The sequence below is a fragment of the Gymnodraco acuticeps genome, unplaced genomic scaffold (genome assembly GCF_902827175.1).
Source record: "Gymnodraco acuticeps unplaced genomic scaffold, fGymAcu1.1, whole genome shotgun sequence".
Classification (NCBI taxonomy): Eukaryota; Metazoa; Chordata; class Actinopteri; order Perciformes; family Bathydraconidae; genus Gymnodraco; species Gymnodraco acuticeps.
Window position 1 is genome coordinate 2,215,583 of NW_022990701.1, and position 26,817 is coordinate 2,242,399.

The 26,817-nt window shown below is 38.4% G+C and overlaps 2 protein-coding genes across 4 annotated transcripts; one reads left to right on the forward strand and one right to left on the reverse strand.

Annotated features, from left to right (window-relative positions):
* Positions 1 to 889: 889 nt before the first annotated feature.
* On the reverse strand, positions 890 to 19,258 carry tmem154 (transmembrane protein 154). 3 transcript variants are annotated; one of them, XM_034231227.1, is made up of 12 exons: positions 19,102 to 19,258; positions 18,639 to 18,728; positions 15,965 to 16,108; positions 14,984 to 15,140; positions 14,120 to 14,236; positions 10,922 to 10,972; positions 10,482 to 10,529; positions 10,044 to 10,202; positions 7,478 to 7,532; positions 7,139 to 7,215; positions 5,295 to 5,337; positions 890 to 2,918 (listed from the first exon to the last, which is right to left on the reverse strand). In XM_034231227.1, exons 4-11 carry the CDS (start codon positions 15,066 to 15,068, stop codon positions 5,306 to 5,308), a joined length of 624 nt encoding a protein of 207 aa, XP_034087118.1. In that variant the 5' UTR covers positions 15,069 to 15,140; positions 15,965 to 16,108; positions 18,639 to 18,728; positions 19,102 to 19,258; the 3' UTR covers positions 890 to 2,918; positions 5,295 to 5,305. The 3 variants fall into 3 exon arrangements, with proteins under 3 accessions (XP_034087118.1, XP_034087117.1, XP_034087119.1); XM_034231226.1 differs by having other exon boundaries at positions 14,984 to 16,108; XM_034231228.1 differs by lacking the exons at positions 10,482 to 10,529; positions 15,965 to 16,108; positions 18,639 to 18,728; positions 19,102 to 19,258 and having other exon boundaries at positions 14,984 to 15,310.
* On the forward strand, positions 18,729 to 26,590 carry tma16 (translation machinery associated 16 homolog). The gene is made up of 8 exons (XM_034231225.1): positions 18,729 to 18,782; positions 19,076 to 19,234; positions 19,327 to 19,436; positions 23,982 to 24,019; positions 24,155 to 24,239; positions 24,382 to 24,530; positions 25,710 to 25,752; positions 26,033 to 26,590. Exons 1-8 carry the CDS (start codon positions 18,744 to 18,746, stop codon positions 26,214 to 26,216), a joined length of 807 nt encoding a protein of 268 aa, XP_034087116.1. The 5' UTR covers positions 18,729 to 18,743; the 3' UTR covers positions 26,217 to 26,590.
* Positions 26,591 to 26,817: the final 227 nt, after the last annotated feature.

Here is a 26,817-nt window from a genome sequence, read left to right on the forward strand (position 1 = left end):
GAAACCGTTTTGTTATAGTACCTGTACTACATAATGACAATAAGTTGAATCTTCAATCTTCTTCTTCAATGTGGGGCTGAAAGATCAAAAATAAGCCAAGAAAGAATGCCTCAAGTAGCCATAAGAGAGTCTGAAAAGTCTCTGATTCAGGTAAACATATTTCAAACTGTTGTAGAATACAAGTCTCCCAGCTTTTAACCTGCATGACGCAAAATGTGTTATTTTTTCAGACAGACAGAGCTTCTCCAAGGCCACAGAAGACATTATACATCTATTTTGACAAACTGCAGAGCACTAAACACACCAAGTGAAGAAATAAACGTTATTGAGCATTTTCTGTTAGCCCAAAACTGTGGAGAAGTTCGCCACAAACGATTACATTTTCCCTGCCTCCAATACCTTTAAAACCAGAAGACCCACATCTTTTCTTAAGCAGAAGTTTCTTCATGATTGGCCTGACGACACATTTTATTTAATTATATTTTATAAAATGTAAACCAATATTCTTCGCTCTCATTCGATGACTTATATTCTCTTATTTATGTATTTTTATTAAATCACCCCAGAGTTTCACTGAATCATATTCACGCAATGCACTTAGGTTAGTATTTCTTATTTTTAAAATCTATTAAAAAACGTGACTAAAGAAACAGGTCTAAAATGTAACCAGACAAACGTTTAGGTATGATTTCAGATACCTAAATCACTTCCAAACTAAAGACAACAGGCTTGAAATATCTGTGTAAAAGGTACCTCAGTATTTCCTTGTATGCCTTACTAGTGGTTTATGAAAATGCCTGTTTAGTCAGCAGTGACCGGCCAGACCTCACCAGGCGAGACATTAAAATGCTGTCTAGAAATCTAATGAGAGAAAGAGAGACAATGGAGCGAGTCTTTCTCATTTGTATTCATTGGTTTGTACGGCCTGTCTGCTCTCGCTCCCTCAGACCCTCCACTGATTTGAATTCCTTTAGACATTCAGAACAGATAAAAGACACTTTCAGCCGGATGTTTTGTATCTAATGTTCTGTTATTTTTTTAAACCATTATGAAGAATTGAAAGGTATTAAATTAGTTGACTACACCATTAATCTTCATTATTTAGAACAAATAATGTAGGTTTTCTACATAAGACACCATGTACAAGACTAAGAGTCGAGTTGTGCTTTGAGATCAAATGTCAGCAGTCTCACGAAGGCCTTAGTAAGATGAATATGTGTAACAGGTTTACCATGTTCTTCATCTTAGCATTAGCAAAAGTGCTAACTAGCATGTAGCACAACTTACACCTATTTTTGCAGGTACAGTATTAAGTCATAAAGAAAAGTAAACATTTGACCTGCTAAAGATGAAATGCAAAATATCACCAAATTAGTACATTAAATACAACTTTCATATTATAATTGATCTTGAGAGGGGCATGAACGCTGTACATTCATGATCTTTTAGCAATGAATCGAAGAGTTTTACCCTCTGGGAACATTAAACGTCTGTACATAAGTTAAATAAATCCAGTTAATAGTTTATATTATATCTCAGTGTAAAACAAAGTGTCGGGCCGAGCAACATTGCCATTCCTAGTGTCATAACACCATCATGATATTATCAAGAGATTTTATCAATTCAAATTGTATTCAAATCTTCATCAGCAAAACAACAACAGGGCTACAGCCCATTTGAAATATTTACATTCCTTAAAAACAATATCTTTTGGTATTCTGTATTCTCATATTTACACTGCAAGGTCCTGCAAAAATACTGATGAACGTGTAGAGAAAGTTGCACTGACGCTAAGATCAGTGTCAGGAGCGCTTAGATTCAACACTTTTAGGCCAAAACTGGAAACAAAACATCCGAACAGCATCTGTAGACACAAAGTATAATCTACTGCAAGAGATGGAATTCTTATCAGCAGCAGCAGCTTTTAGAGAGTTATTTTCTGCGACGGGTAATCATTTATCAAAAGACTCCGAAATAGAGTGCGACTGATTTCACACTTAGAGAGATTTCAGTCTCTGAATAAAACACACTTTCTCCTCAGCAGCTCCGCACAGGCATGAAAAGGAGTGGCCCTCTGTCATGCATGCCTGCGTCCCTCAACAGGATATTTCCCAGTTAAAACCTGCAGCTGGAGGGACCGGCAGTGAACACAACAGAGAGGCGTTCAGGGGCAGTGAAACACAACAGAGAGGCGTTCAGGGGCCGACAGCAGTCATATCTGTGAGGAGTTAACAAGATGACAGCTATACTCTTTTAAAAGTATGAATACAGAAAAAAGAATAGTTGGTAGCTACACCGTGTTCTTTAAACTCGGTCTGATTCATCGAGGCAGAAAATACTCTGCATTATTATGGATTATTACAGATTACTACTTGACAGTTTCTAAATCAATCATATCACCTACACATCCTCCATCACAGACCGAAAACTCATCTGTTGGAACTGCACCTGGGCATGATATTAAAAAATAAAAATAAAACTTTCTCATCACTTATAGTCTCTAAATGTGGCACCTTAAGTATATCAGCATGGTGATGATAATGTAATAGCTTGATTCTTGCAATATTTTGGCTTTACTCACATTGAATGCACTTATTAGAACTTGCCAGGGATAACATTGTCAGCTAAATAAAAGTATTGCAATGCATGACATAAACCACACATTAAAAAGACACAACACTGATCCGACAGTCACTATTTAAGCAGATTTAAGTCCATATGTTGTCCACTGTATTAAGAACAAGTTCTTCTTGTTGATTGTTTTACTGTAGCAATGAAAGTGTCCTTGAAGTGTTGTGATGTATTTTCCTGGCAGTCAAATGAGTCCCCGTGGTCACAGATGCTGCCGGATGATTGGAGGACGGTCAGATCGTCCACGTCGGCATCGCTGCATTGTTCACCGTGTGTCCTTTGTTAACCTGCAGAAAATAAATCATGTGAGCGATCTGTATCTCTGAACTCTTGTGACAAAAGCATTGTGTGACAGTTTTGCTTAACTGATTTAGTACATTTTCCGTAATTAGGTTTGAACAAAGTTTTCAGGCGGTGGATAATAGTACTTTATATTAACTCAGTTGTATGTTCTTCAGTATTTTTGTTGTTTTGCAGAAAATGTTTTACTGAAGTACATTTGAAATAAAAACATATGGGACTTACACATTACTATTTAGTACTAATTGCTATACCTTCTCCTACTTTGATATGAGGCAACACACTTCTAGCCATTTGCTTCCAATATATTTACCTCTAGATATTTCTCAGCACTACCTCAATGACAGCCAGAGTACATGCAGCAAACACACACTGCAGACTTCATTCAAGGCTCTCTGTGAGGATTCATGATGTTTTTCCTCTTTTTTTAATTAAGAAATTAAACCCTTTTGACGTTTGTCTGATGCTGCTGGTGAGACACTTTTTCTCTGCATGTTTGTTAGTACTTGCTGATAAAACTGTATGCATGTAATCCATGGATGGAATATAATGCCTCTAATGAAATCACTCAGTACTGGAGTAGTTTTTTTTACGACATCGTTTTTTAAACTTTGACTCAAGTAGCTATTTTATAGTACTTCTCCTACAGTGTTTCTCTACCCACCCTTGAATTTTTCGACTTTCACTAAACCATGTTTCTCACGGGAGTAGATCCACTATGGCTCAACTTGTTCCAGTGCAGTGTAATTGGCAGGTTTCAAAACCTGCTTTTTTAAGCAGTTTCAACACCATTTTATAAGCTTTCTTTAATTTGCTCAAGTTACAGTGACATTTCACGGCTCTGACAAACAGTGCAGAGCGGCTGCAACACGCCACCGCAGCAGCAGTAACATTAACTTTTGTTTTGAGATCTCTTGTGTAACCCAGTGTGTGCAGAGGGCCTCCACAGTGAATGAAAGTAACCTCTAACCCTTACTCAGTGTTAGCGATAAAATCCTGGGAAAAAGCCATGTGTAAAGGATGTTGGTCAACAGTAAGTGAAGTGGACCATGACCTCCCTCCAGACCTCCAGAAACAGAGACTATCCCGGGGTTAGGTTGCACCACACTCCCATGCATGCCTGCTGTAATCACTAGCAGGTGTTAGGAGTGTTTGGGCTCTCAATAAGTACCATGTGAAATGAGGAGAGGGTCACAGTTCATCAGCCATACTGAAACCAGCTGGTGCATCACAACAAACACGGGCTGGCAGGAAACGCAAACTGTTTGGAAAGAGCCAAAGTCCACTGTTGATCTGTTTGTGTTCGCATTATTGTGTAAGGTAGATGTTTATGTTGATGATGTGGGCGTATTTATAGTGAGATAATTCAATAGACGCTGCTATGGACAATCTGCAATAAATGCACATTCTATGGACAATATTGCACCAAAGATATTGATATTGAAGTGAGAGTATTTTGTATTGATTGTTGTGTATCTTAATGTGTGTTATACATATTTTTATATATATCTGTATATTGTATCATTTTATATTCGGGATTGTTGGAAACGTCTCTGTCTGTAAACACAAACTGAGTAAGATTGACATTAAAGTTGACTTTGACTTGACTTTGACTTTTGTAATTTTCAGGGGAAAATGTTCCTGTTACAAATTCTACTTAAAGCAGCAAATGAAGAAATTACAATGAGATGTTTTTAAAAAGGATCCCACTGCATGCTGGATGACAAGATGAACTTCAGAGAAAACATACATAATAAGAGATTAGAACAGCGAACTTTTAATGGATTGATAAAAAGAAAAACATTAAAGAGGGCCATTAACATTAACAATTGAAGGATTTAATACTTATTGGTTATTGTTTGTGTTGTTTTTATTATGATTTGAGTCTGATTGGATTTATTATTAAACATACTCAGTGATGATTTGTTTATATAAATCCTTATCAATACTGTTGATGTAAAAGGGGATGTGAGAAAAAGCTAATAAAGTTAAAAACAGAAGTGGGTTGAAGGAACACCTGCAGGAAGTTTGCCTGAAGCACAATTACTCTTGCTGTGACACAGACTTATGATTTAGCAACTTTGCCACAGAAGAGCAGGAGTGAAAATAAAATTATTCATACATATGATACAGTTAATACATACAAATATACTTTATTGTATGCATTAAGATTTGTTTGAATATCTGAAAACAACATTTTAAAGTAAAATACATCAAAAAGTTGATTTCATATTAATATTAATAGTGAATTTTATAAGTTATGAGACTATCTCTCTGGTCTTGACGGATAAATGACAAGAAACTGACTAACATCTGCATGTGTTTATAAACTGGACATACGTGTAAGTGTAAATCATGCTCACCATAAGTAGATTCATAAATGTTTAGAGTCTTCTGCAGGATTATCTGAAAAACAAACCACATGAGATGACTTTCCCCGACTCAGACTGCAAGGAATCTGGGTGTGACCCTAGATAACAACCTGTCCTTCACTGCAAACATCGCTGCTACAACCCGTTGCTGCAGATACACGCTTTACAACATCAGGAAGATACGTCCCCAGCTGACACAGAAAGCGACTCAGGTTCTGGTCCAGGCTCTCGTCATCTCACGCCTAGACTACTGCAACTCCCTCCTGGCTGGTCTACCTGCATGTGCCATCCGACCTCTGCAGCTCATCCAGAATGCAGCGGCTCGTCTGGTCTTCAACCTTCCTAAATTCTCCCACACCACTCCGCTCCTCCGCTCCCTTCACTGGCTTCCGGTAACTGCTAGAATCCACTTCAAGACACTGGTACTTGCTTACCATGCTGCGAATGGATCTGGCCCTTCGTACATCCAGGACATGGTTAAACCGTACACCCCAGCGCGTGCACTACGCTCTGCATCAGCCAAACGACTCGCTGCGCCCTCGCTGCGAGGGGGACCCAAGTTCCCAACGGCGAAAACACGTGGGTTTGCTGTCCTGGCTCCAGGATGATGGAATGAGCTCCCCATTGACATCAGGACGGCAGATAGCTTACACATCTTCCGGCACAAACTGAAAACTCATCTCTTTCGACTCCACTTCGAGCGATAGAACTATTAACGAAGCACTTTTATACTAATAAAGGACTGGCTTTTCTAAAGCCAGTTGAGTAGCACTTGAAATGTTTGGCTCTATGAAACCTGATGTACTTATATGATTCTGTTTTCTTCAAGGTGTATTTTGTTGGACGAACGCACTTATTGTAAGTCGCTTTGGATAAAAGCGTCAGCTAAATGCAATGTAATGTAATGTAATGTAATGACTAATATATTCACTTAACCCTCACACTAAGAAATATACAGTGTGTAAAACCACTGACTCACACCAGACAAGTCTGAACAATAAGAGCTACAGCGACCTCTGCTGGGTAAACTCCAAAAACGAATCTGGCTCTTGCTAAAAAAGTGGTTTCCATTTTTGAAGTTTTATTTCTGGAACCACAGGGAACATCTTGAAAGAGGTTACCAAAAAAAGGAGCTATTCATGACACAGAAAAGACCGCTTCAGAACAATGGATATAATAATATGGTAAAATCACAATTATTGATGTGTCAATTTAATCCGGCAACAAATCTGAATTTATTTCATGAATATATTTTATATTATTAATTATGCTCTGCGAAATAACTGAAGTTTTAGGAAATAAAGCACATACGTGTCTATACGTATATACAGAGATGCAAAAGAACGCACATCCTTTACTCAAGTAGAAGTACAGATACTCGTGTTTAAAAATACTCTGGTAAAAGTAGAAGTACTGACTAAACTTCTTTACTCAAGTAAAAGTAAAGAAGTATGGGCTTCGAAATGTACTTAAATAAAAAGTACCCATAACTAGCAGCTGTTTTAAAGAGTACCTGACCTCCCTTTATATTAATAGAACAATAATGTCATTGTTAGCTAATGAATGTTTCCATGCTGAACAACGGCAACATGACAACGTTTCCATTGGTCCCTCTTCTTTAGAGAAGACCAGGAAATGATGGATACACGGATCGTGTTCAAATCAACAGGCTAAATAATAATGATCACGCCACCAAACACAGATTAAAGTAGTGGAGTAAAGTACTGATACCAGAAAAATGTACTTAAGTACAGTAACGAAGTATTTGTACTCCACTACTTCCCACCTCACATACATATGTATATGCTACAGCTCTATGTTAGAAAGATACTCACCATCCTTTCTCATCCAATTGTCTAACTCTTCCATTTCTAGCTCGAGCACAGAGGGCACGTCTTCCTCAAACATGGGCCTGGAAGGTACAAAGTTTCAACACGATCAAATAATCCACACAAAAAACCAAGGTGAGCAAATTAACTTCAATGTTTCTGACACCAGCTGTCGGTATCTGTAGTCGGCTTGTGTTTATAATAACTACAAATTACTCACACTTGTATGCATATTGAAAACCTAACATCTTGTTAACATGGTTGTAAACATAATAAATAAACCTTGAAGAGTTTAATAAGAGTTCTTCAAATGATTAGAGAAGAAGTAAAAGTATCCATACTTACATAGGAACCTTCTCTGTACTGGACCCGTCCAAATATGGATCCTCTTTCCTCAGCTCTATGAGAATAAAAACATGGCTCTTTATCAGAATCAGAAACAGGTTTATTGCCAAACAGGTTTATATATACGAGGAACTTGCCTTGGTGTATTTGGTGCGTACATAAACACAGTTAATGAAGATCAATTGTAATAAAAAGACCATAAAATAAAACAAGGATAACATATTGGGCCACCGAGGCATTACAGTATTCAAACACATCTTTAACTTAAAAGATCCAAGGCTTAAAAAGTTGAGTCATTTAGTAGTTATATATATATATACACTGAACAAAAATATAAATGCAACACTTTTGTTTTTGCTCCCATTTTTCATGAGATGAACTCAAAGATCTAAAACATTTTCTATATACACAAAATAACCATTTCTCTCAAATATTGTTCACAAATCTGAAAAAATCTGTGATAGTGAGCACTTCTCCTTTGCCAAGATAATCCATCCCACCTCACAGGTGTGGCATATCAAGATGCTGATTAGACAGCATGATTATTGCACAGGTGTGCCTTAGGCTGGCCACAATAAAAGGCCACTCTTCAGTTTTATCACACAGCATAATGCCACAGATGTCGCAAGTTTTGAGGGAGCGTGCAATTGGCATGCTGACAGCAGGAATGTCCACCAGAGCTGTTGCCCGTGAATTGAATGTTCATTTCTCTACCATAAGCCGTCTCCAAAGGCGTTTCAGAGAATTTGGCAGTACATCCAACCGGCCTCAGAACCGCAGACCACGTGTAACCACACCAGCCCAGGACCTCCACATCCAGCATGTTCACCTCCAAGATCGTCTGAGACCAGCCACTCGGACAGCTGCTGCAACAATCGGTTTGCATAACCAAAGAATTTCTGCACAAACTGTCAGAAACCGTCTCAGGGAAGCTCATCTGCATGCTCGTCGTCCTCATCGGGGTCTCGACCTGACTCCGGTTCGTCGTCGTAACCGACTTGAGTGGGCAAATGCTCACATTCGATGGCGTCTGGCACGTTGGAGAGGTGTTCTCTTCACGGATGAATCCCGGTTTTCACTGTTCAGGGCAGATGGCAGACAGCGTGTGTGACGTTGTGTGGGTGAGCGGTTTTCTGATGTCAATGTTGTGAATCGAGTGGCCCATGGTGGTGGTGGGGTTATGGTATGGGCAGGCGTATGTTATGGACGACGAACACAGGTGCATTTTATTGATGGCATTGTGAATGCACAGAGATACCGTGACGAGATCCTGAGGCCCATTGTTGTGCCATTCATCTACGACCATCACCTCATGTTGCAGCATGATAATGCACGGCCCCATGTTGCAAGGATCTGTACACAATTCCTGGAGGCTGAAAACATCCCAGTTCTTGCATGGCCAGCATACTCACCGGACATGTCACCATTGAGCATGTTTGGGATGCTCTGGATCGGCGTATACGACAGCGTGTTCCAGTTCCTGCCAATATCCAGCAACTTGGCACAGCCATAGAAGAGGAGTGGACCAACATTCCACAGGCCACAATCAACAACCTGATCAACTCTATGCGAAGGAGATGTGTTGCACTGCGTGAGGCAAATGGTGGTCACACCAGATACTGACTGGTTTTCGGACCCCCCCCAGACCCCCCAATAAAGCAAAACTGCGCGTTTCAGAGTGGCCTTTTATTGTGGCCAGCCTAAGGCACACCTGTGCAATAATCATGCTGTCTAATCAGCATCTTGATATGCCACACCTGTGAGGTGGGATGGATTATCTCGGCAAAGGAGAAGTGCTCACTATCACAGATTTTTTCAGATTTGTGAACAATATTTGAGAGAAATGGTTATTTTGTGTATATAGAAAATGTTTTAAATCTTTGAGTTCATCTCATGAAAAATGGGAGCAAAAACAAAAGTGTTGCATTTATATTTTTGTTCAGTGTATAATAACAAGTGTTGATAAGTTGCAGAGTTGTTTTTAGCACGAATAAGGTCAGTTCCTCAATATTATAGGAAATATACTTTCCTATGTAACGCTCAAATTATCCAGAAACATATATATGTGTATACGTTTTAAGACTGAAACACTTTAATTAAAAAAGTTTCATGACAGTAGAGGAACATTTGACATTATGGTACACATATTCACTGTGGACAGATGCCACTATTATTTTATAGAAAATTGTTTAAACTTCTGAACAGAAATAAATACATTGATCCTATTAGAAATGTCTGCAAATAAAAGCAAAATAACCCTAATTGTCCATTGGTAAGATAAGATAAGACTTTATTCATCCCGAAGGAAATTGTTGTGCCAGAGTTACAAAAATACAATAAACACAGCAGCACAATAATAATAAAATGGTACACTAACAGTGCAGTAAAAAGAGCAATTCAATAACTACAGGAAACATAGACAGTCACATAATTAATGTTAACATTATTTAGTAGTGCAAAAACCGTAGTGGTAGTTAAGTAATTGCACGTTATTTATCGAACATTATTAATAATAATAATATCGCACATGTTATATAGTACGTGTTCCCTCTCGTGATAGACATACCTTGATTGATCTGATTTTGTTTCCACCTGCGGTTGATGAAGATGCAGAAAACGATGAAGGCGATGATGAGGACCACCAGCACCACAGGGATCAGGATGATGAGCAGACCCAGACCCTCATCCGGCTCTAGGTCGGTCGAATCCGTAGTGTTGAAGTCCTCTGTTGAAAAGTATAAACAGTCATCCATCTTTTCCTTACCTTTTCCAACTTGCACTTTTTTAGTTTTAGTTGATTGCAGTCCTTTGTATAACCTTGACCAGGGATCAAAGATTTAAATAGCTTTATTTGGGCATTTCTATACGATGCGTAATCTTTAATAAATGTGTTCTGCTGCAATTTTCTGTCATTAAAGGATTAATACAAGGAGTAAATGATCGTTACATTTACAGTAGGTCTGTAAATGTGCAGGTATGTGAGGCCATGGTTGGTCTGACATACCATTATAGAGCCTGGAGCCATCCTGCTCTTCTCCAATGGTAGTTTCAACTGGAAACAACAGCAGAGGAAAGTTGGATGATTTTTCTGAAACTTCATGCGAGTACTAACTCATGTTTTACTTCTCTCTACTACTATGTCCCACAATGTGACATAGAAGTGCATTAATTCAAGGAATGCTGCTTTTCATGGTTTTTTGTGTTACTTTGTGTTTCTTTTAATTCGTGTTTACTATAAAACATTAATTTAATAAAAAATCCATTATCATATATTCTCCCCAAAAAAAAGATCAAATAAATTTAATGGCAAACAAAATAATCAAGTAAAGCATGAGCATTGTAGGACGTGGTGCTCTCAGTATGTTCAAAACCTTTCCTGAGGGTAGGTTAAGATGTTGGGCTTTTCCTCAGAAACAGCACCATTCAGAATAAAAGCTGACTTACCATCTAAATATGTTGTGGTGAGGTCCGGAGGTAGAGTGGATTCAGAAACATCTACAGACAGAGAGAGAGAGGCACTTCATCATCAGGACATTCGTAGAGTAACACTTCTTATTTACATGTGTGTTTTAAAGGTCCCCTATCATACTCTTTTTCAACAATATATTATAGGTCTCAGATATATACAAAACATGTCTCTGCCTCTGAGAGATGTTTGGTTTTTAAAAAACACAATGGTGCTCTAGGGGGAGATTCAGGTGATAAGGTGGGGGTTACCTTGGTTACACAACCCAAAAAACATTGTGAAATCACAAAGTGGACAAAAAGAGAGAGAATCTTTTGTCCTGAAACTTTCTGAATCTTTTACACAGAGGGGACACATTGATGTATAAAAAGACATGAAAAAGTGGGTTTTGCATAATATGTGACCTTTAACACCTCAATTCAGCAGACATACGTTTTATTGTTGACAGTGGCCATTAACAAAGGGGACAGCTGTATTCATTTCCGGTTATTATAGCCACAGGGTTCATCGCCGTTTAAAGACGTCAGAGCCTTTACACTATGTCTGATTTGAAAACCACAGCCATTACAGTAAGCTGCTGGAACAGCTCCCTGCTCAAAAAAGGGTTTCAACACGTTGTGACTTGTAGGAAGCCTTTCCTTTCATTTTGTGCAGGCAAGACCAGGTTCAAATATACGAAAGAAGGCGAACCTCGACAGCATGTTTGACCAAAATGAAAAGCCGATAGTGTCGTCCAGAGAAACAGGAGAACAAAAGTCAACCGAAACACAAAACTACCATCTGTGTCTTTACTTCTATTTATGTCACAGATGTATGTATTCCTATATTCGGCCATTCCTATATATCTGATTAAAAGCGGCAACTCTATTGACAAAGACTGTGAATGCAGTGAGAGGACCAGATAGAAATAAGGTCAGCCTGAAACATTTCTGCAAATACTTTGAGCATAAAACGTTTTTCATATCTATCCAGACCATATAATCTGTGCACATCCTAATAATGTTTTTTTATTCGTCAACACTCCTACAAGTAACCAATGAGCACTCAGCCTATTGACTATGACCCCTCACAGGTCTTCCACTCGACCTGTGACACCCATAAAGCCTGAAAGAGAGTTAATAGTTTATAAACAATCACAATTTCCATCTCACAAAAGAACATCAGTGACAAAAAGCTCCTTTTATCAAATAAATGACAATCTAACTTAGAAAAAACGTTCTTGATCTCTAAACATCCTCTTGGCCCAGGAGTTCAAAACTTTTAATCCCAATCTGATCAAATCAGATTTGGATTTTGGGGAGTTCAAAACCAAAAAACAGGATTAGGATCACTTTGATATCCGATCAGGAAATCCAATCCAAGCTTTAATCTGGATCAAATCTTCAAAACGGGTAGTTCAAACCGACAACACAGGATTGGGATCAGTTTGATCCCAAAAAACTGGATTATCCTGATCCCACCAGAGGGGTGGATTTCCAGTGGATTACCAGAGCAAAATGTACTGTACAATTGATTTAAAAATATGTTTCAATATAAATAAGATGGCAAAGTTTGTTAACTGAAATAATACACCATTTTTAGCCTTCATGGCAAATCAATTTTATTTTTCATTTTTTGCTCACGTTTGTGGTGGCCTATTTTGTTTTCAACCAAATGTTAACATAAATGTTTATGCTCATGAAAGTATCACAACAAAGATTGTCAATCACAAATGTAATTTAGATTAAAGAAAAAATATCTTCAACAAAAAAAAAGTCCATCATCTGTCATCACCTTTCAAAAGTAATTGCGGACAATAGATGTCTCTGCAATGTGGTCTCTTGTCTTCCTTGTATTATTTTTCATGTCCACTAGATGGAGCTCAGTAGGATTAAAGCGCTGATATTCAGGATCTAGTCATCTTGAAAAATCGTAATCTGGATCAGGGTGATCCTATCCTGAATTGCTTTGAACTCCAGGGACAAAATCTGGCCGACTTGTCTGATCCTGGATCACAAAAAATGGGATTTCAAAATCTGATCGGATCTGATTGAGATTAAAAGCTTTGAACTCTTGGGCCCTGAAGACTGAGGATTAAGTCATCAAAACCTAGAAAATCAAACAGTACAGTTTGCTGCTCTTTCTGTAAAGTCTCTCATCGTGGACCTGGCTTTTTCCAGATCGTATAGCACTATGTTGAAACAGGAAATCACGAAGTCATTAGCACACTGATGTTTAAGATATCCCTGTGTGCTCGCACCCTCATTTCCTGTGGAATCCAAACTGAATAGTGTTCTCATAATGGGTCACTTGCACTTTATAACAAAATTGTATTTTCTTAATCAAGATTGTTGTATTTTCTTTATGTAATATTGGTTTAATGTTTTTTGCTTTAAAATGTTTTTTGTCATGAGAAACAATTAGTTGTAGTTGTAGCTGTTAAAATGTGCAGCTGCTTTTTCCTAGAACAAAGTGCAAAAGTACCTAAATGTTCAGTGATGTGCTTCCTGTTTGCTTTATGGATAAAAGGTAAAAACCCCAGATTGATTCCAGGTTGAGGTCTTTGTTGCATTAGCACCCCTCTTTCCACCATGTCTGCGTTCTATTTCTACGCCTAACAAAGAAATGCACAAAGATCTTTTAAAAGAAAAAACCTCAAAACTAATAACAATTGAGTACTTTCAAGACATCTGGACAAAAGCAGTCATGGTTAAAGTGTTTGCTTCTAAATGAATTCTTGTTTGATATTGATTTTGTGTTTGCATCATAACTGGATATCGTTTGGCTTGTTTTTCCCATCGTATTTATTCTTAAAACAATGTTTAAGGTGCTCTGTTCAGGTGTTTGAACCTGTGACCCCCTGACCCCAACACCAAGGCTCTATCCACTGCGCCACACTGCCTTATTTATTCGTTTTGTTATTATTATTATTGTATGTTTTTTTATCACAATGTTTCATTCATCACCACTGTTTATGCGACCATGTCACTGAAAATATCAAACTATATAATACCATTTGTGAGAAGAAAAAAAAAGAATAATAACAAAATGAAAATAAATGTTAGAATCTCAATTATTTTGTCTGCACACCCGAAAATAAGAAGGAAAATAAAATAAAAGAATAGACCTCAAAGCGTGTACTTTTGGGCACATCATGTATTATTATTTTCAAATGTATTATATTATTCATGTCTCACCTGGGACCTCTGGTTCACCATCAGCCCCTGGCGCTGCTTCTCCGGGCTCCTCCCCATACTCTATGTCTGTGTCTGCTTCTTCTTCTACGTTTTCATCATCCTCTTCTTGGCAAAACACTGAAATTCAACACATCCCATCACTTTATATTATGCCGCTGCCTTGTCACTGAAAAGGTAGTTAAACATGTGCAACATTTATTTCAGTGAAGTGAAAAGCGCATGTGAATGAAGACAGTTATTCCTGCAGGGATTTCACCAGTTTACTTGCTAACACAACATCTGAATAAGTGTCACATCACACAGGAACTCAAGACTTCTGCCTGTATGATTCCAAAAGGTTGCTACACAAATCTAAACTGTTGCAAAGCAGCTATTGAACAGCAAGGAGTAGGAGGAGATATTCAACAAGTTGAGCAATTTGTTGCTGACATAGCTTCGTTACGCAGTCGAAGAGTTCACTTTGTGAGAAAAAGTTCCTTTTGTTCAAGAAAATGTACTCGATTTGACACAAAAGAGGAATCCAATTACCGTTTCTTAAAGACTAAGGTGTATATGTACAGATTAAAAAAGGTTTCCTGGCTGACCTTAGCTTTATCAAACTTTGAGAAGAGATTCATTTGAAATAGAGTAAGGATTGAGTTTCTACAAACGGCAAAGCTATGACAAAAAGTGGATTGAAGTGACATAGGGCCAACTTTCACTTTTAGTTCTTCGAATGTATCAAATCTTTTGAATTCATTATCAAAACTTTTCACACTCCTTCCAGTCCAGAAGTTCCACTCAGTCACAAAGCGAGGAAAGTAGAGTAAAGCCCAAAGGGGAGAGCAGGGGGGAGACAGGAGAGTAAAGATCCTGGTGTCATACCTGTGCCCAGCAGCAGCAGCAGCAGCAGCAGCAGAGGGGTCTTCAGCCCCGGCCCTCTCATGCTTCCAGTCCCAGAAGCAAACATGGTGCCATTGTGAGCCTGCTTCCTCCTCTACTGTCACAGCATCACACTTCCTGATCTGACTAAACATGTTCACTGGAAGGGAAAAAAAAGACTTTCTAACACACCCTCAGACTCACTCAGATAACTCTCTCGGATGTGATGCAATCGGCTGTGTGTGCCTGTTGCCACAAGTCGGACGGCTCCTCGGCTACAGCACAATCACATTCTTGTCGGGGAGGTATGCCGCAGAGGGGGAAGCTGAGCAAACTTTAAAAGAAGGAACAAACTATTTTCTGTGAGGGCCAGCTGGTCGGGTATCTCTTGTCAAACTGCTGCTGCCTAAATAAACTCTGAGGCTACATTTGCATATTTGTTCTTTGATCTGTGTCTTAATACAACTCAGGATTACAAGTCAGGCTTTGTGGTGAGGAAGCTTGAATTTGAGGGGCAAGCTGTAATGGGTACCTGTGGATAAAAGCTGCTGGTCTACTTTAAAAGTCTCTACAGTGTTTTCTTCACTTCACAGCAGAAACAGGTGGTAACAGGTTTCAACACGATGGCAGGGGTTTGAGTTTCCAATCAACTGTGACAATGATCATCTGAAATGGCATTAAAAACCATGTTTGACACTTCCTCTGAGTGCTGGTTGACAGTTCTCATAAACAAAAAGACAGTTATGCAAAATGTTGTGATCTTACAAAGGGAATATCAGGCTGTGCTGCTGACTAATAACACACATTTCTCAAGAAGAACACAGGTCACTTCCCATTAAATGAAATGGAACTACATATCAGAGACCATCATTCAATGGGATCACAGAAACAGCCAGGGGCTTGGAAGCCACCCATCATCAAACTCAGCCACCATTTTAAAATCTAAATACTGACTGTATCTTGTACAAATATACGTTTAAACACCTGGCAAATGACAGTATTTAGAGCCTCCTCGTTGGTAATTCCGTCTGCTTTCGTAGGGTATCTCCAGGAGCCCATTTGGCAACCATGACTCAAACTGAGCCAGGAGGTGAAACCAGTCACACAGTTCACACGCCTCACACACGACTGAAAAAAAGACAGAACAAGTTCAGACGGTGAACACAACAGAAAGACAAAAACTATTCAAATGTAACAATTAGAATTTTAGAGACCAACTATTATGTGAGGAAATATTATAATATGTTTTGTAAGGCAAGGCATATATATATAGCACTTTTCAACACAAGGCAATTCAAAGTGCTTTACAAAAAATGAAAGACATTAAGAAAATGGCATTTAAAATCAGTCATTTAAAAGAAAAGATAATAAAATAAACATTAAAAGAAAAAATACATGGATAAAAGTTACAGTGCAGTTTAAGATATGAATAGTTCAATTAAAAGCAGCGACAAAAAGAAAAGTCTTCAGCCTGGATTTAAAAGTAGTCAGAGTTGTAGCGGACCTGCAGGTTTCTGGGAGTTTGTTCCAGATATTTGGAGCATAATAACTGAACGCTGCTTTACCATGTTTAGTTCTGACTCTGGGGACAGAAAGCTGACCAGTCCCTGAAGACCTGAGAGATCTGGATGGTTCATAATTTAGCAGGAGATCGGAAATGTATTTTGGGCCTAAACCATTCAGTGCTTTATAAACCAGCAGCAGTATTTTGAAATCTATTCTTTGACACACAGGAAGCCAGTGTAAAGACTTCAGAACTGGAGTGATGTGATCCACTTTCTTAGTGTTAGTGAGGACTCGAGCAGCAGCGTTCTGAATCAGCTGCAGCTTCCTAATAGATTTGTTAGTGAGACCTGTAAAGACACCATTACAGTAGTCGAGTCTACTGAAGATAAAAGCATGGACAAGTTTTTCCAAATCCTGCTGTGACATTAGTCTTTTAATCCTAGATATATTCTTTAGGTGATAGTAGGCTGATTTAGTAACAGTTTTAATGTGACTGTTGAAACTCAGGTCAGAGTCCATGACTACACCTAGATTTCTGGCTTTATCTGTTGTTTTGAACATTGCAGACTGAAGCTCAGCGCTAACTTTTAAACGTTCTGCCTTGGCTCCAAAAACCATTACCTCAGTTTTATCTTTGTTTAATTGGAGAAAGTTCTGACACATCCAGTCATTGATTTGTTCAATGCACTTACTCAGTGTTTGAATTGGAGCATAGTCTCCTGGTGAAATTGTTACGTACATTTGTGTGTCATCTGCATAGCTATGGTAACTTATTTTGTTGTTCTTCATTATCTGAGCCAGTGGTAGCATGTAGATGTTAAAGAGAAGAGGCCCCAAGATGTAAACATCATAACATTGTAATATGGAAATAAAAACTATATTTTTCAAAATAACACATTTGAATCTAATTTTATATATCAAATGTAATTAAAACAACTCAATAAACAAATTTAAAAAATGTGTATAATATCTATAGATTTAAAAAAAAAATTAAACACAAAGTACAGCTGAGATGTAAATGTCATTACTTTTGTAGGTATTTTGACATAAACAAAAATATTGGCCGAGTATAAAATGTGATTTAATGTTGGTGCTATATGACATGTGACAAATGCTTCTGATAAATGTGTGTACCAAATGTCATGGTGATCAGATGCTGTAATAGAGATAAGGTTGTAGTAGTGTGTCCATATTATATATAGTATTTTAGTACAAGTTTTGGGTACTTCTTTCATATTAAGACAAAAAACCTAAAAAACTGAGAGGGTTACATTTTGTTTGATACCACGGAAAATATCAGGTACTGCTTATAGGGTTCCTTCTTCTTGTTTTGTTATAGTTGAGCTCATCACAGATGCTCATGAAACATCCTGTTGCACCAAAGGAAGGTGTGGACACCTGTTATTGCCAAAAGTACATTGACATCTGGACAAACATCTGCAGGGATTTTTCTTCCTTTCAGAGCATTTAGACCATCAAGAGCATGAGGGAGCTCGGGCCCTGATGTTACGCAAAAATAATTTAATTGATCCTGTCTGATCAAGTGTGACGGTCTGGGCTCTTAGCAGGGCAGTCAAGTTCTTCCAAACCAAAATGAGAATGTTCTTTGCTTTGAGTTTTTAGCATATTATGAAACAACTAGTTGATAACAAGTTGAAATGCACATCATGATGCATCCTCAAATAATAATTTCAGAAAGAGTTATACACAAATACTATCAACAGAATCTTTAAAGTGACAAGTTGTTCTTGATTTTAAGAAGATAACGTTAAAGCACACCAGGGCTTGTTCCTCTCCTCGTATCTCATCTCACTAACAACCGCACAGAGCCTGAAGCCTGACTGGTCTCAACTGGTCTCTCTGAGCAGCTTGAACTGGACTGATCAGTAACACCGTCTCCGTACATGTAGAGATGATAATCTTTTCATTACTTGTGTTGTGTTTTCTTGGTCTGTTTGATTTTCATTTGTCTCATATCTAGTTTGTTAAACACTTTTTAATGAAGAGATGCTTTAATAAAATGTATGTATGTCGATAATTACGTTAATTTGCGGCGTTGTTTTATGGTAGAAATGGTAGGGCAACAACTATTTTACGGATGCAAAACCAGAAACTGAACTCACATTTGACATAACACCTACTGAGCACATACCTGTTCTTGCTTTTCTCAGGTTTGGTAATCTTCTCAAAGGTATGCTTGAGATCTTGAGGGCCTGTTGTTCACCAGGTAGGCTACCGTTCTCTACGAGTAACACACATGGGATGCAAACATGATTTTTCTCTGACATACAAACAGGTAAACCCATTTCAACACACATAATATGGAAAAGCATACTTTTAAAAGTCCCTGGTGTCTAAAAATCCAACTTATATTATCGACAAACATAGAAATGAATTAACAAAATTACTCTGCAAAAAAAAAATGTTTTAATTTAAATGTAGCACACAGTTACTCTCGTCTTGGTGTAACACTGCTATGTTCTTAGTGTAATTTCAAATTCATACGTTTTATCAATGGCATAGCAACATCACATTGTGTTTGGCATATCCTTGCCCTCATATTGACGATAAACTGAATTAATAATTCAGGAAAAAGCATCCTTGATCCACGTTACCTCCTTGTTAAACTCTTCGAAATCCGGAACCTTTTCTCACCGCAACACATCCGGAAGGAATTTGAAGACGGACCACTTCCGGTCCGACTGTCAACACAGGAGCATCTACACGTGTTTTCGAATAGATACAATGGTAAAACTGGTTTGTAATTGCTGTAATTGTAATATGAACTCTTGTAGCTATTTAAATCGGCAGCTAACAAGTTATTTATTGTTGTGTTTCAGCCGAAGCCTAATAAAGGAAATGGAAAGGCTCCGGAGAAGGTTTGTCACCCGTACAGCCGGAAAGCTGCTTACCTGGCCGGAGAAGAAATCAGACTGAGAAAGAAGAATAGGTGAGAGCATAACAATGACATCTTTACAGCTGCAGCTCATTAAACAGAGGTGGGAGACGTACTCAGATATTGTACTTGAGTAAAAGTAGAATAACCAGATAGTAGGAATACTCTGTTACAAGTAAAAGTCCTGCAATCAACATTTACGCAAAAATGTCCCAAATTCGGAGCAATAAAGTACCTCTTATGTTTCTCAAGTAAAAGTACAAAAGTATTAGCATCAAAATGTACTTAAAGTACCAAGAGTAAAAGCACTCATTATGCAGATTGGCCCATTTTTGAATAATATATATGTGTTTTGATTATAATGATCGATGCATTAATGTGTTCTCAAAGCTAGTAAAGGTGCAACTGATTGTATTTACTTTGTATACTGCAGTGAATTCACTACATGTGTAACTAAAGTGTTGATTATATTTCAAATCATTAATCCACATCTGTAAAGTAACTAAATATATAAAATAAATGTAGTGGAGTACAAGAGCACGATTTTCTACCTAGTAGTGTAGAAGTACAAAGAAGCACAACATTGAAATACTCGGGTAAAGTACCTCAAAATTGTTCTTAAGTACAGTACTTGAGTAAATGTAATTTACACCACTGTCATTAACTTATATTTGAACACTCATGACTTCTGGTGCTGTTTATACTACCTAAAGATTGCTGATATATGCCAATACAGTGTTTCCCACAGAATTTGATTATATTTGTGATATTGTGTATACCGCGGATTTGAATCACTGTTTATACTGTTGGTTGTTTGAACAATGAATCTCTACTGCATCAGTAATGAATCTCTACTGCATCAGTAATTCATCTCTACTGCATCAGTAATTCATCTCTACTGCATCAGTAATGAATCTCTACTGCATCAGTAATGAATCTCTACTGCAGGGCTGGCCAACCAGTCAGAGGTTAAGAGCCACATTTTTTCTATGTTTCTGCAAGGAGCCACATCAAACACACAGTCACTGATACCGCTTGTTTCAGTTTTTTGTTTTCTGGAGACAAGATTTCAACCACGTCACGTCATTTTTGTGGCATTGGGATATATATTTTTAAAATCCTCTGGAGCAGAGAGAGGAGCTGTGGATTATTGTTATTGATTAATGCATCAGTGTTTCTTAGGGTCAAAAACACTAAACTCACAACTTAAAATGAAAGCATTTAGTTTATTTAATAAAAGAGCACATGTTCAATGTGAAAAGTGACAGTAGTTATAGATTATTTGCAATTTGGTGCTATATATATATTTAAAAAAAAAAAATTATATATATTTTTTAAACACCTTGAATTTCAGGGGGGGGCGCGGGGCACCGTTGGCGGGGCGCAGCGCCCCTCCAAGACAATGGTAGGGGAAACACTGGATAGTGTTTAATCAACGATAGGTTCCCCCCCCCCTCAAATTGGTTCACTGCATCGCAGGTATTATTGTGATTGGCTCTTGGGCCACATCAAAATTAGACAGGCTGTCATCCTCTCATACTGACACCTGACACCACACATACACAAGTAGGGAGAGCCGGGACGAAAGTAACACGGGACGAAAGTAACGGAGCGATTTTATCCGAGCCCAAACAACTTTGACCGGCCAAATTACGTCAGAATTATCAGCATTCAATACTTAACAGACCTACTAAATATCAGGTTTAACTGTCAGGAGTAGCTAGTGTTGTCACGATACCAACATTTTGGTTTCGATACCAAGTCAAGAATTGCGATTCCGATTATTTTTCGATACTTTTCTTAAAAAAAGGGAAACAGTATTAAATGTAATTTATTGTGCTTTATTTCACACCAGAACCATAACACAAACTTTTAAACAATGAGAACAATAAATAAAATAAATGACAATAATTTGTATTAAATACAATTAATACATTTCTTACAGACAGGCCTCGTGGTGTCCGTAGGCTTGCCCTCACTGTCAGAGATATAGCTCAAATACTTCCAAATTTCGCTTCTGGCGTCTTTGTTGTCAACAAGCCGAGGCGCAGCGGCAGTTGCACTCCCACTTGCAGCCATGCTTCTCGTTTTCTCACATGCTCTGGCAGCTAGCGCGTGCACGAGAGAGGGGAGGCACTTAGAGCGTGCTTGAGAGGGGCGGGACTGCAGGCACGGCTGCAGTGCAGGGAATGGAAGCAGAGCGCTGAACGCACACGGCTCTTATTAAAACGGCGCTTTCTCACCGGATTACTTTCCCCCGTCATTCTTAAAGTACCGATACTAATGAAACGGAGGAATCGTAACGTTTTTAACGGCAGGGTATCGCGGTACCTTTCAAGTATCGGTACACCGTGCAACACTAGTCAGGAGTCAGTGTCTCTCCCCCAAACTCACACATAGGCTATACAATTCGATATGAACTGAAGAGCCGCATGAAACTAGGCAAAGAGCCGCATGCGGCTCGAGAGCCGCGGGTTGGCCACCCCTGCTCTACTGCATCAGTAATGAATCTCTACTGCATCAGTAATGAATCTCTACTGCAGGGGTGGCCAACCCGCGGCTCTCGAGCCGCATGCGGCTCTTTGCCTAGTTTCATGCGGCTCTTCAGTTCATATCGATTTTTATATGTGTGAATTTGGGGGAGAGACACTGACTCCTGACTAGTGTTGCACGGTGTACCGATACTTGAAAGGTACCGCGATACCCTGCCGTTAAAAACGTTACGATTCCTCCGTTTCATTAGTATCGGTACTTTAAGAATGACGGGCAAAAGTACTCCGGTGAGAAAGCGCCGTTTTAATAAGAGCCGTGTGTGTTCAACGCTCTGCTTCCACTCCCTGCACTGAAGCCGTGCCTGCAGTCCCGCCCCTCTCAAGCACGCTCTAAGTCCCTCCCCTCTCAAGCACGCTCTAAGTGCCTCCCCTCTCTCGTGCACGCGCTAGCTGCCAGAGCATGTGAGAAAACGAGAAGCATGGTTGCAAGTGGGAGTGCAACTGCCGCTGCGCCTCGGCTTGTTGACAAAAAAGACGCCAGAAGCGAAATGTGGAAGTATTTGAGCTATATCTCTGACAGTGAGGGCAAGCCTACGGACACCACGAGGCCTGTCTGTAAGACATTTATTAATTTTATTTAATACGAATTCTTGTCATTTATTTTATTTATTGTTCTCATTGTTTAAAAGTTTGTGTTATGGTTCTGTTGTGAAATAAAGCACAATAATTACATTTAAGACTGTTTCCCTTTTTTTAAGAAAAGTATCGAAAAAGAATCGGAATCGCAATTCTTGACTTGGTATCGAAACCAAAATGTTGGTATCGTGACAACACTAGCTACTCCTGACAGTTAAACCTGATATGTAGTAGGTCTGTTAAGTATTGAATGCTGATAATTCTGACGTAATTTGGCCGGTCAAAGTTGTTTAGGCTCGGATAAAATCGCTCCGTTACTTTCGTCCCGTGTTATGTATGTTGTGTATGTGTGGTGTCAGTATGAGAGGATGACAGCGCGTATAATTTTGATGTGGCCCAAGAGCCAATCACAATAATACCTGCGATGCAGTGAACCAATCACCTTTTAGGGGGGGGAAACCTATCGTTGATTAAACATTATCCAGTGTTTCCCCTACCATTGTCTTGGAGGGGCGCTGCGCCCCGCCAACGGAGCCCCGCCTACCCCCCTGATATTCAAGGTGTTTTAAAAAATATATATATATCATTTTATTTTTAAATATATATATAGCACCAAATTGCAAATAATCTATAACTACTGTCACTTTTCACATTGAACATGTGCTCTTTTATTAAATAAACTAAACGCTTTCATTTTAAGTTGTGAGTTTAGTGTTTTTGACCCTAAGAAACACTGATGCATTAATCAATAACAATAATCCACAGCTCCTCTCTCTGCTCCAGAGGATTTAAAAAATATATATCCCAATGCCACAAAAACGCATCAGTGACGTGGTTGAAATCTTGTCTCCAGAAAACAAAAAACGGAAACAAGCGGTATCAGTGACTGTGTGTTTGATGTGGCTCTTTGCAGTAACATAGAAAAAATGTGGCTCTTAACCTCTGACTGGTTGGCCACCCCTGCTCTACTGCATCAGTAATGAATCTCTACTGCATCAGTAATGAATCTCTACTGCGTCAGTAATGAATCTCTACTGCATCAGTAATGAATCTCTACTGCATCAGTAATGAATCTCTACTGCATCAGTAATGAATCTCTACTGCGTCAGTAATGAATCTCTACTGCATCAGTAATGAATCTCTACTGCATCAGTAATGAATCTCTACTGCATCAGTAAGCTAGAGATTCATTAAGTATAGGAAACCATTACAAATATCTGAACTGTAGTGGAGTGAAAGGTAACATTTAAATGAAGGTACTCAATTCTACTTGGTAAACTTCCATCACCGATAACCATGACTTGTTTTTAACTTATTTCTTTTCATTATCAAATCTATTAAAAAAACACTAATTAATACTTTTGAGCATTATTGCAAAATCCTCTCATACCTCCACCTACATCCAAGTATCAAAACAATGTTAATTCTTAATCAATCTCAATGTTATATTGTTTTTCTTCTGATTCTGCAGATCGAATAAAGACAAAGCAACACGTCTGAGTGGCATAGGTATGCATGTGAATCATTCATATAATGTAAAATGTATTATGAATGTATATTAGTTATTTGAATTTTTCACATACAAGAAAAAAATGCTCTATCAAACACTCATTTTATTGTTTTTATTTGTCTCTCAACTCTCAGGTGAGAAGCTGATGTGGTTTCAGGAGAATTTGGATACAGAAAAGACGGCGTTCACCAAAAAAGATGCCTGTTACATTGTTGAGAGGTCAGACATTTGTGGTTTATGTTGATTTAGTTTTTGCCACCTGTCTTTTCAAGTTTAAAATAAATACCAATATTGACACATAAAACAAAGAAAGACGCATCTGTAACCATATGATTTTGACAGAGCTTGTGTGTGTGTGCAGGTACCTCCAGAGGTTTGAACCTGAACTGGAGCAAATTGAGCTGGTGAACGGCATCAAAGGTCGGCAGGGTCGTCTCCATGGCGCCAGGGAAGCTGTCGTCAAACAAACCATGGAGCGAGAGCTGGAGCAGTACAAGAACGTCGGGTTCGGTGAGTACACATAATGTCAATGTGTGTGTGTGTGTATATATATATTAGGGCTGTCAAACGATTAAACATTTGAATCAGATTAATCACAGCTTAAAAATGAATTAATCAGATTAATCACCATTTGAACTATGTCCAAAATATGCCATTTCTTTATGTATATTGTTGTGGGAATGGAAAGATAAATGAAAGAAGGCGGATATATCCATTTAACATACAGCATGTATGCATGTTTATTATAACATTGTTCTGGGTGTCAAAATGAAAGACAGCCCACACACCTATCAATCATCAAACCGTGGGGTCTTATTTCATTACGTGTTGATAGAAATCAACACGTAATGTTGTATCGATGTATATAGAGATGTACTACAGCAAAAGTATTCTCCGTCGGGACTTCCTGCAACAACATAACGCCGTTATCTTGATTCTGATTGGCCAGAAGACATTATCAAAGATGTTCTATTGAGAAGACAATCACTACGTGAGAAAAGTTTTCAAAACCATTTCTGGTCTTCGGTATTTCCAGACAAGTGGCTACTGAAATCAATCTTACTACTAACTGCTGTCTGTGCAATTTACTCCGCGCGAGTTGGCAGACTTTATTTTGCTTCCTTTAACATCATTTCTCATGGTGGGGCTAAGCCATTTCTTGGTATGGCTGTAGCCTACCCCAGCCATACCCTGGCGCCGCCACTGGTGGGATGTATGGGACGGGCCATTCTGCGCATGCGTTAAATAAATGTTTATCGCAATTAATTCCAAAAATGAATTACCGCCGTTAACGCGATCATTTTGACAGCATTAATATATATATATATATACACTCATATGATTTACATTACATTGCATTTAGCTGACGCTTTATCCAAAGTGACTTACAATAAGTGCGTTCGACCATGAAGATACAAACTTGAATAAAACAGAATCATATCATCAGGTTTCATAGAGCCAACACATTTCAAGTGCTACTCCACTGGCTTTAGATAAGCCAGTCCTTTGTTAGTATATGAGTGCTTTGTTAGTAATTGTATTGCTCGAAGTGGAGTCGAAAGAGATGAGTTTTTAGTCTGTGCTGGAAGATGTGTAAGCTATCATATACAAGTACAAGCTATCATATACAAGTACATGCTCACTTCCAGTGTTGGAAAGTCCTCCATGATCCTATTTTGTCTTTTTCAGAGATCCCAGACATCATAAATGCTAAGAACCTTAAAACATTCAGGTGAGTGGGTAGAAAATAACATATTTTATTTTCTGTTTATTACAATGTATGTTTTTGAAAAGCAGCCATGGCGATCCAGTTTAGCAGTTTGACGAACCCGATCATACAAAAAACGAATTTAAAATGTTAATTCAAAGTATTTACGTATGGGCAGATTATAGAATTTATTTTTCGTTTAGTTTGACATTTATTTATTATTTTTCTTTAATAGAATTGTGACTTTAAGCACGTGATCATTCATAAACCACAAAGTTTGATGACGTGTTATTTCATTGATTAGGGAGTGGACTGGTGACGTGAAGAAACTTCCAAATATCAAACTGCGAAAGGTGTTCAAAAAAGACTTGGAGACAAAGAATGAAGAAGATGATAAACCTGAAGATGATGATGATAATAAGGATGATGAAGATGATTTGGATGATGACCAGCTAGATGAGGATGTGCTGATGTCGGACTTACTCTGAACATTTTGGTAATGGACTGTAGCTCAAATCTTAGGTCGTCCTTACGGGATAACTGACTGCAGGGCTGAACATCAGGCGGCTGCTGCTCCACCTCTGTCCTGAAGGTGGTGCCAGACTTCAAAATGGAAAACTAATCTTGTATCACTTCTTCAATGCTCAGTAACTCCACAGCAGCCTGTGAGGGGTTCTACATTCATTGTTTATTGCACAAACACATATGAGCTGTATGCAACCTGAATACTGCCATTTGATCCAATCAGAGATAGAAAAAAGGTTTTGACAAAGATGTGAGTGCTCTTTATGTCGTGGTAGCTGTAAGACAGAGAACATGTTATTTTCTGTGACCTGACAGATTAAAAAACAAATCAAACCTGTAGGTGTGAACAACATTCACCTCTTTCTGTGTATACTTGTTACTGACTCACACTGTGTGTTAAGTCTAAATGCGGCAGAGTGCAAAAACACAATCATCAACAACTGGGCTACTTGAGATTAGCTAATTAGGAAATCTTCAAACCTGGCCTCTGATAATAAATCAGCTTTTTCAAAAACATTACATCTTCAGATTTTAACACTGAGCTTTACATACTGTTTAGACAAT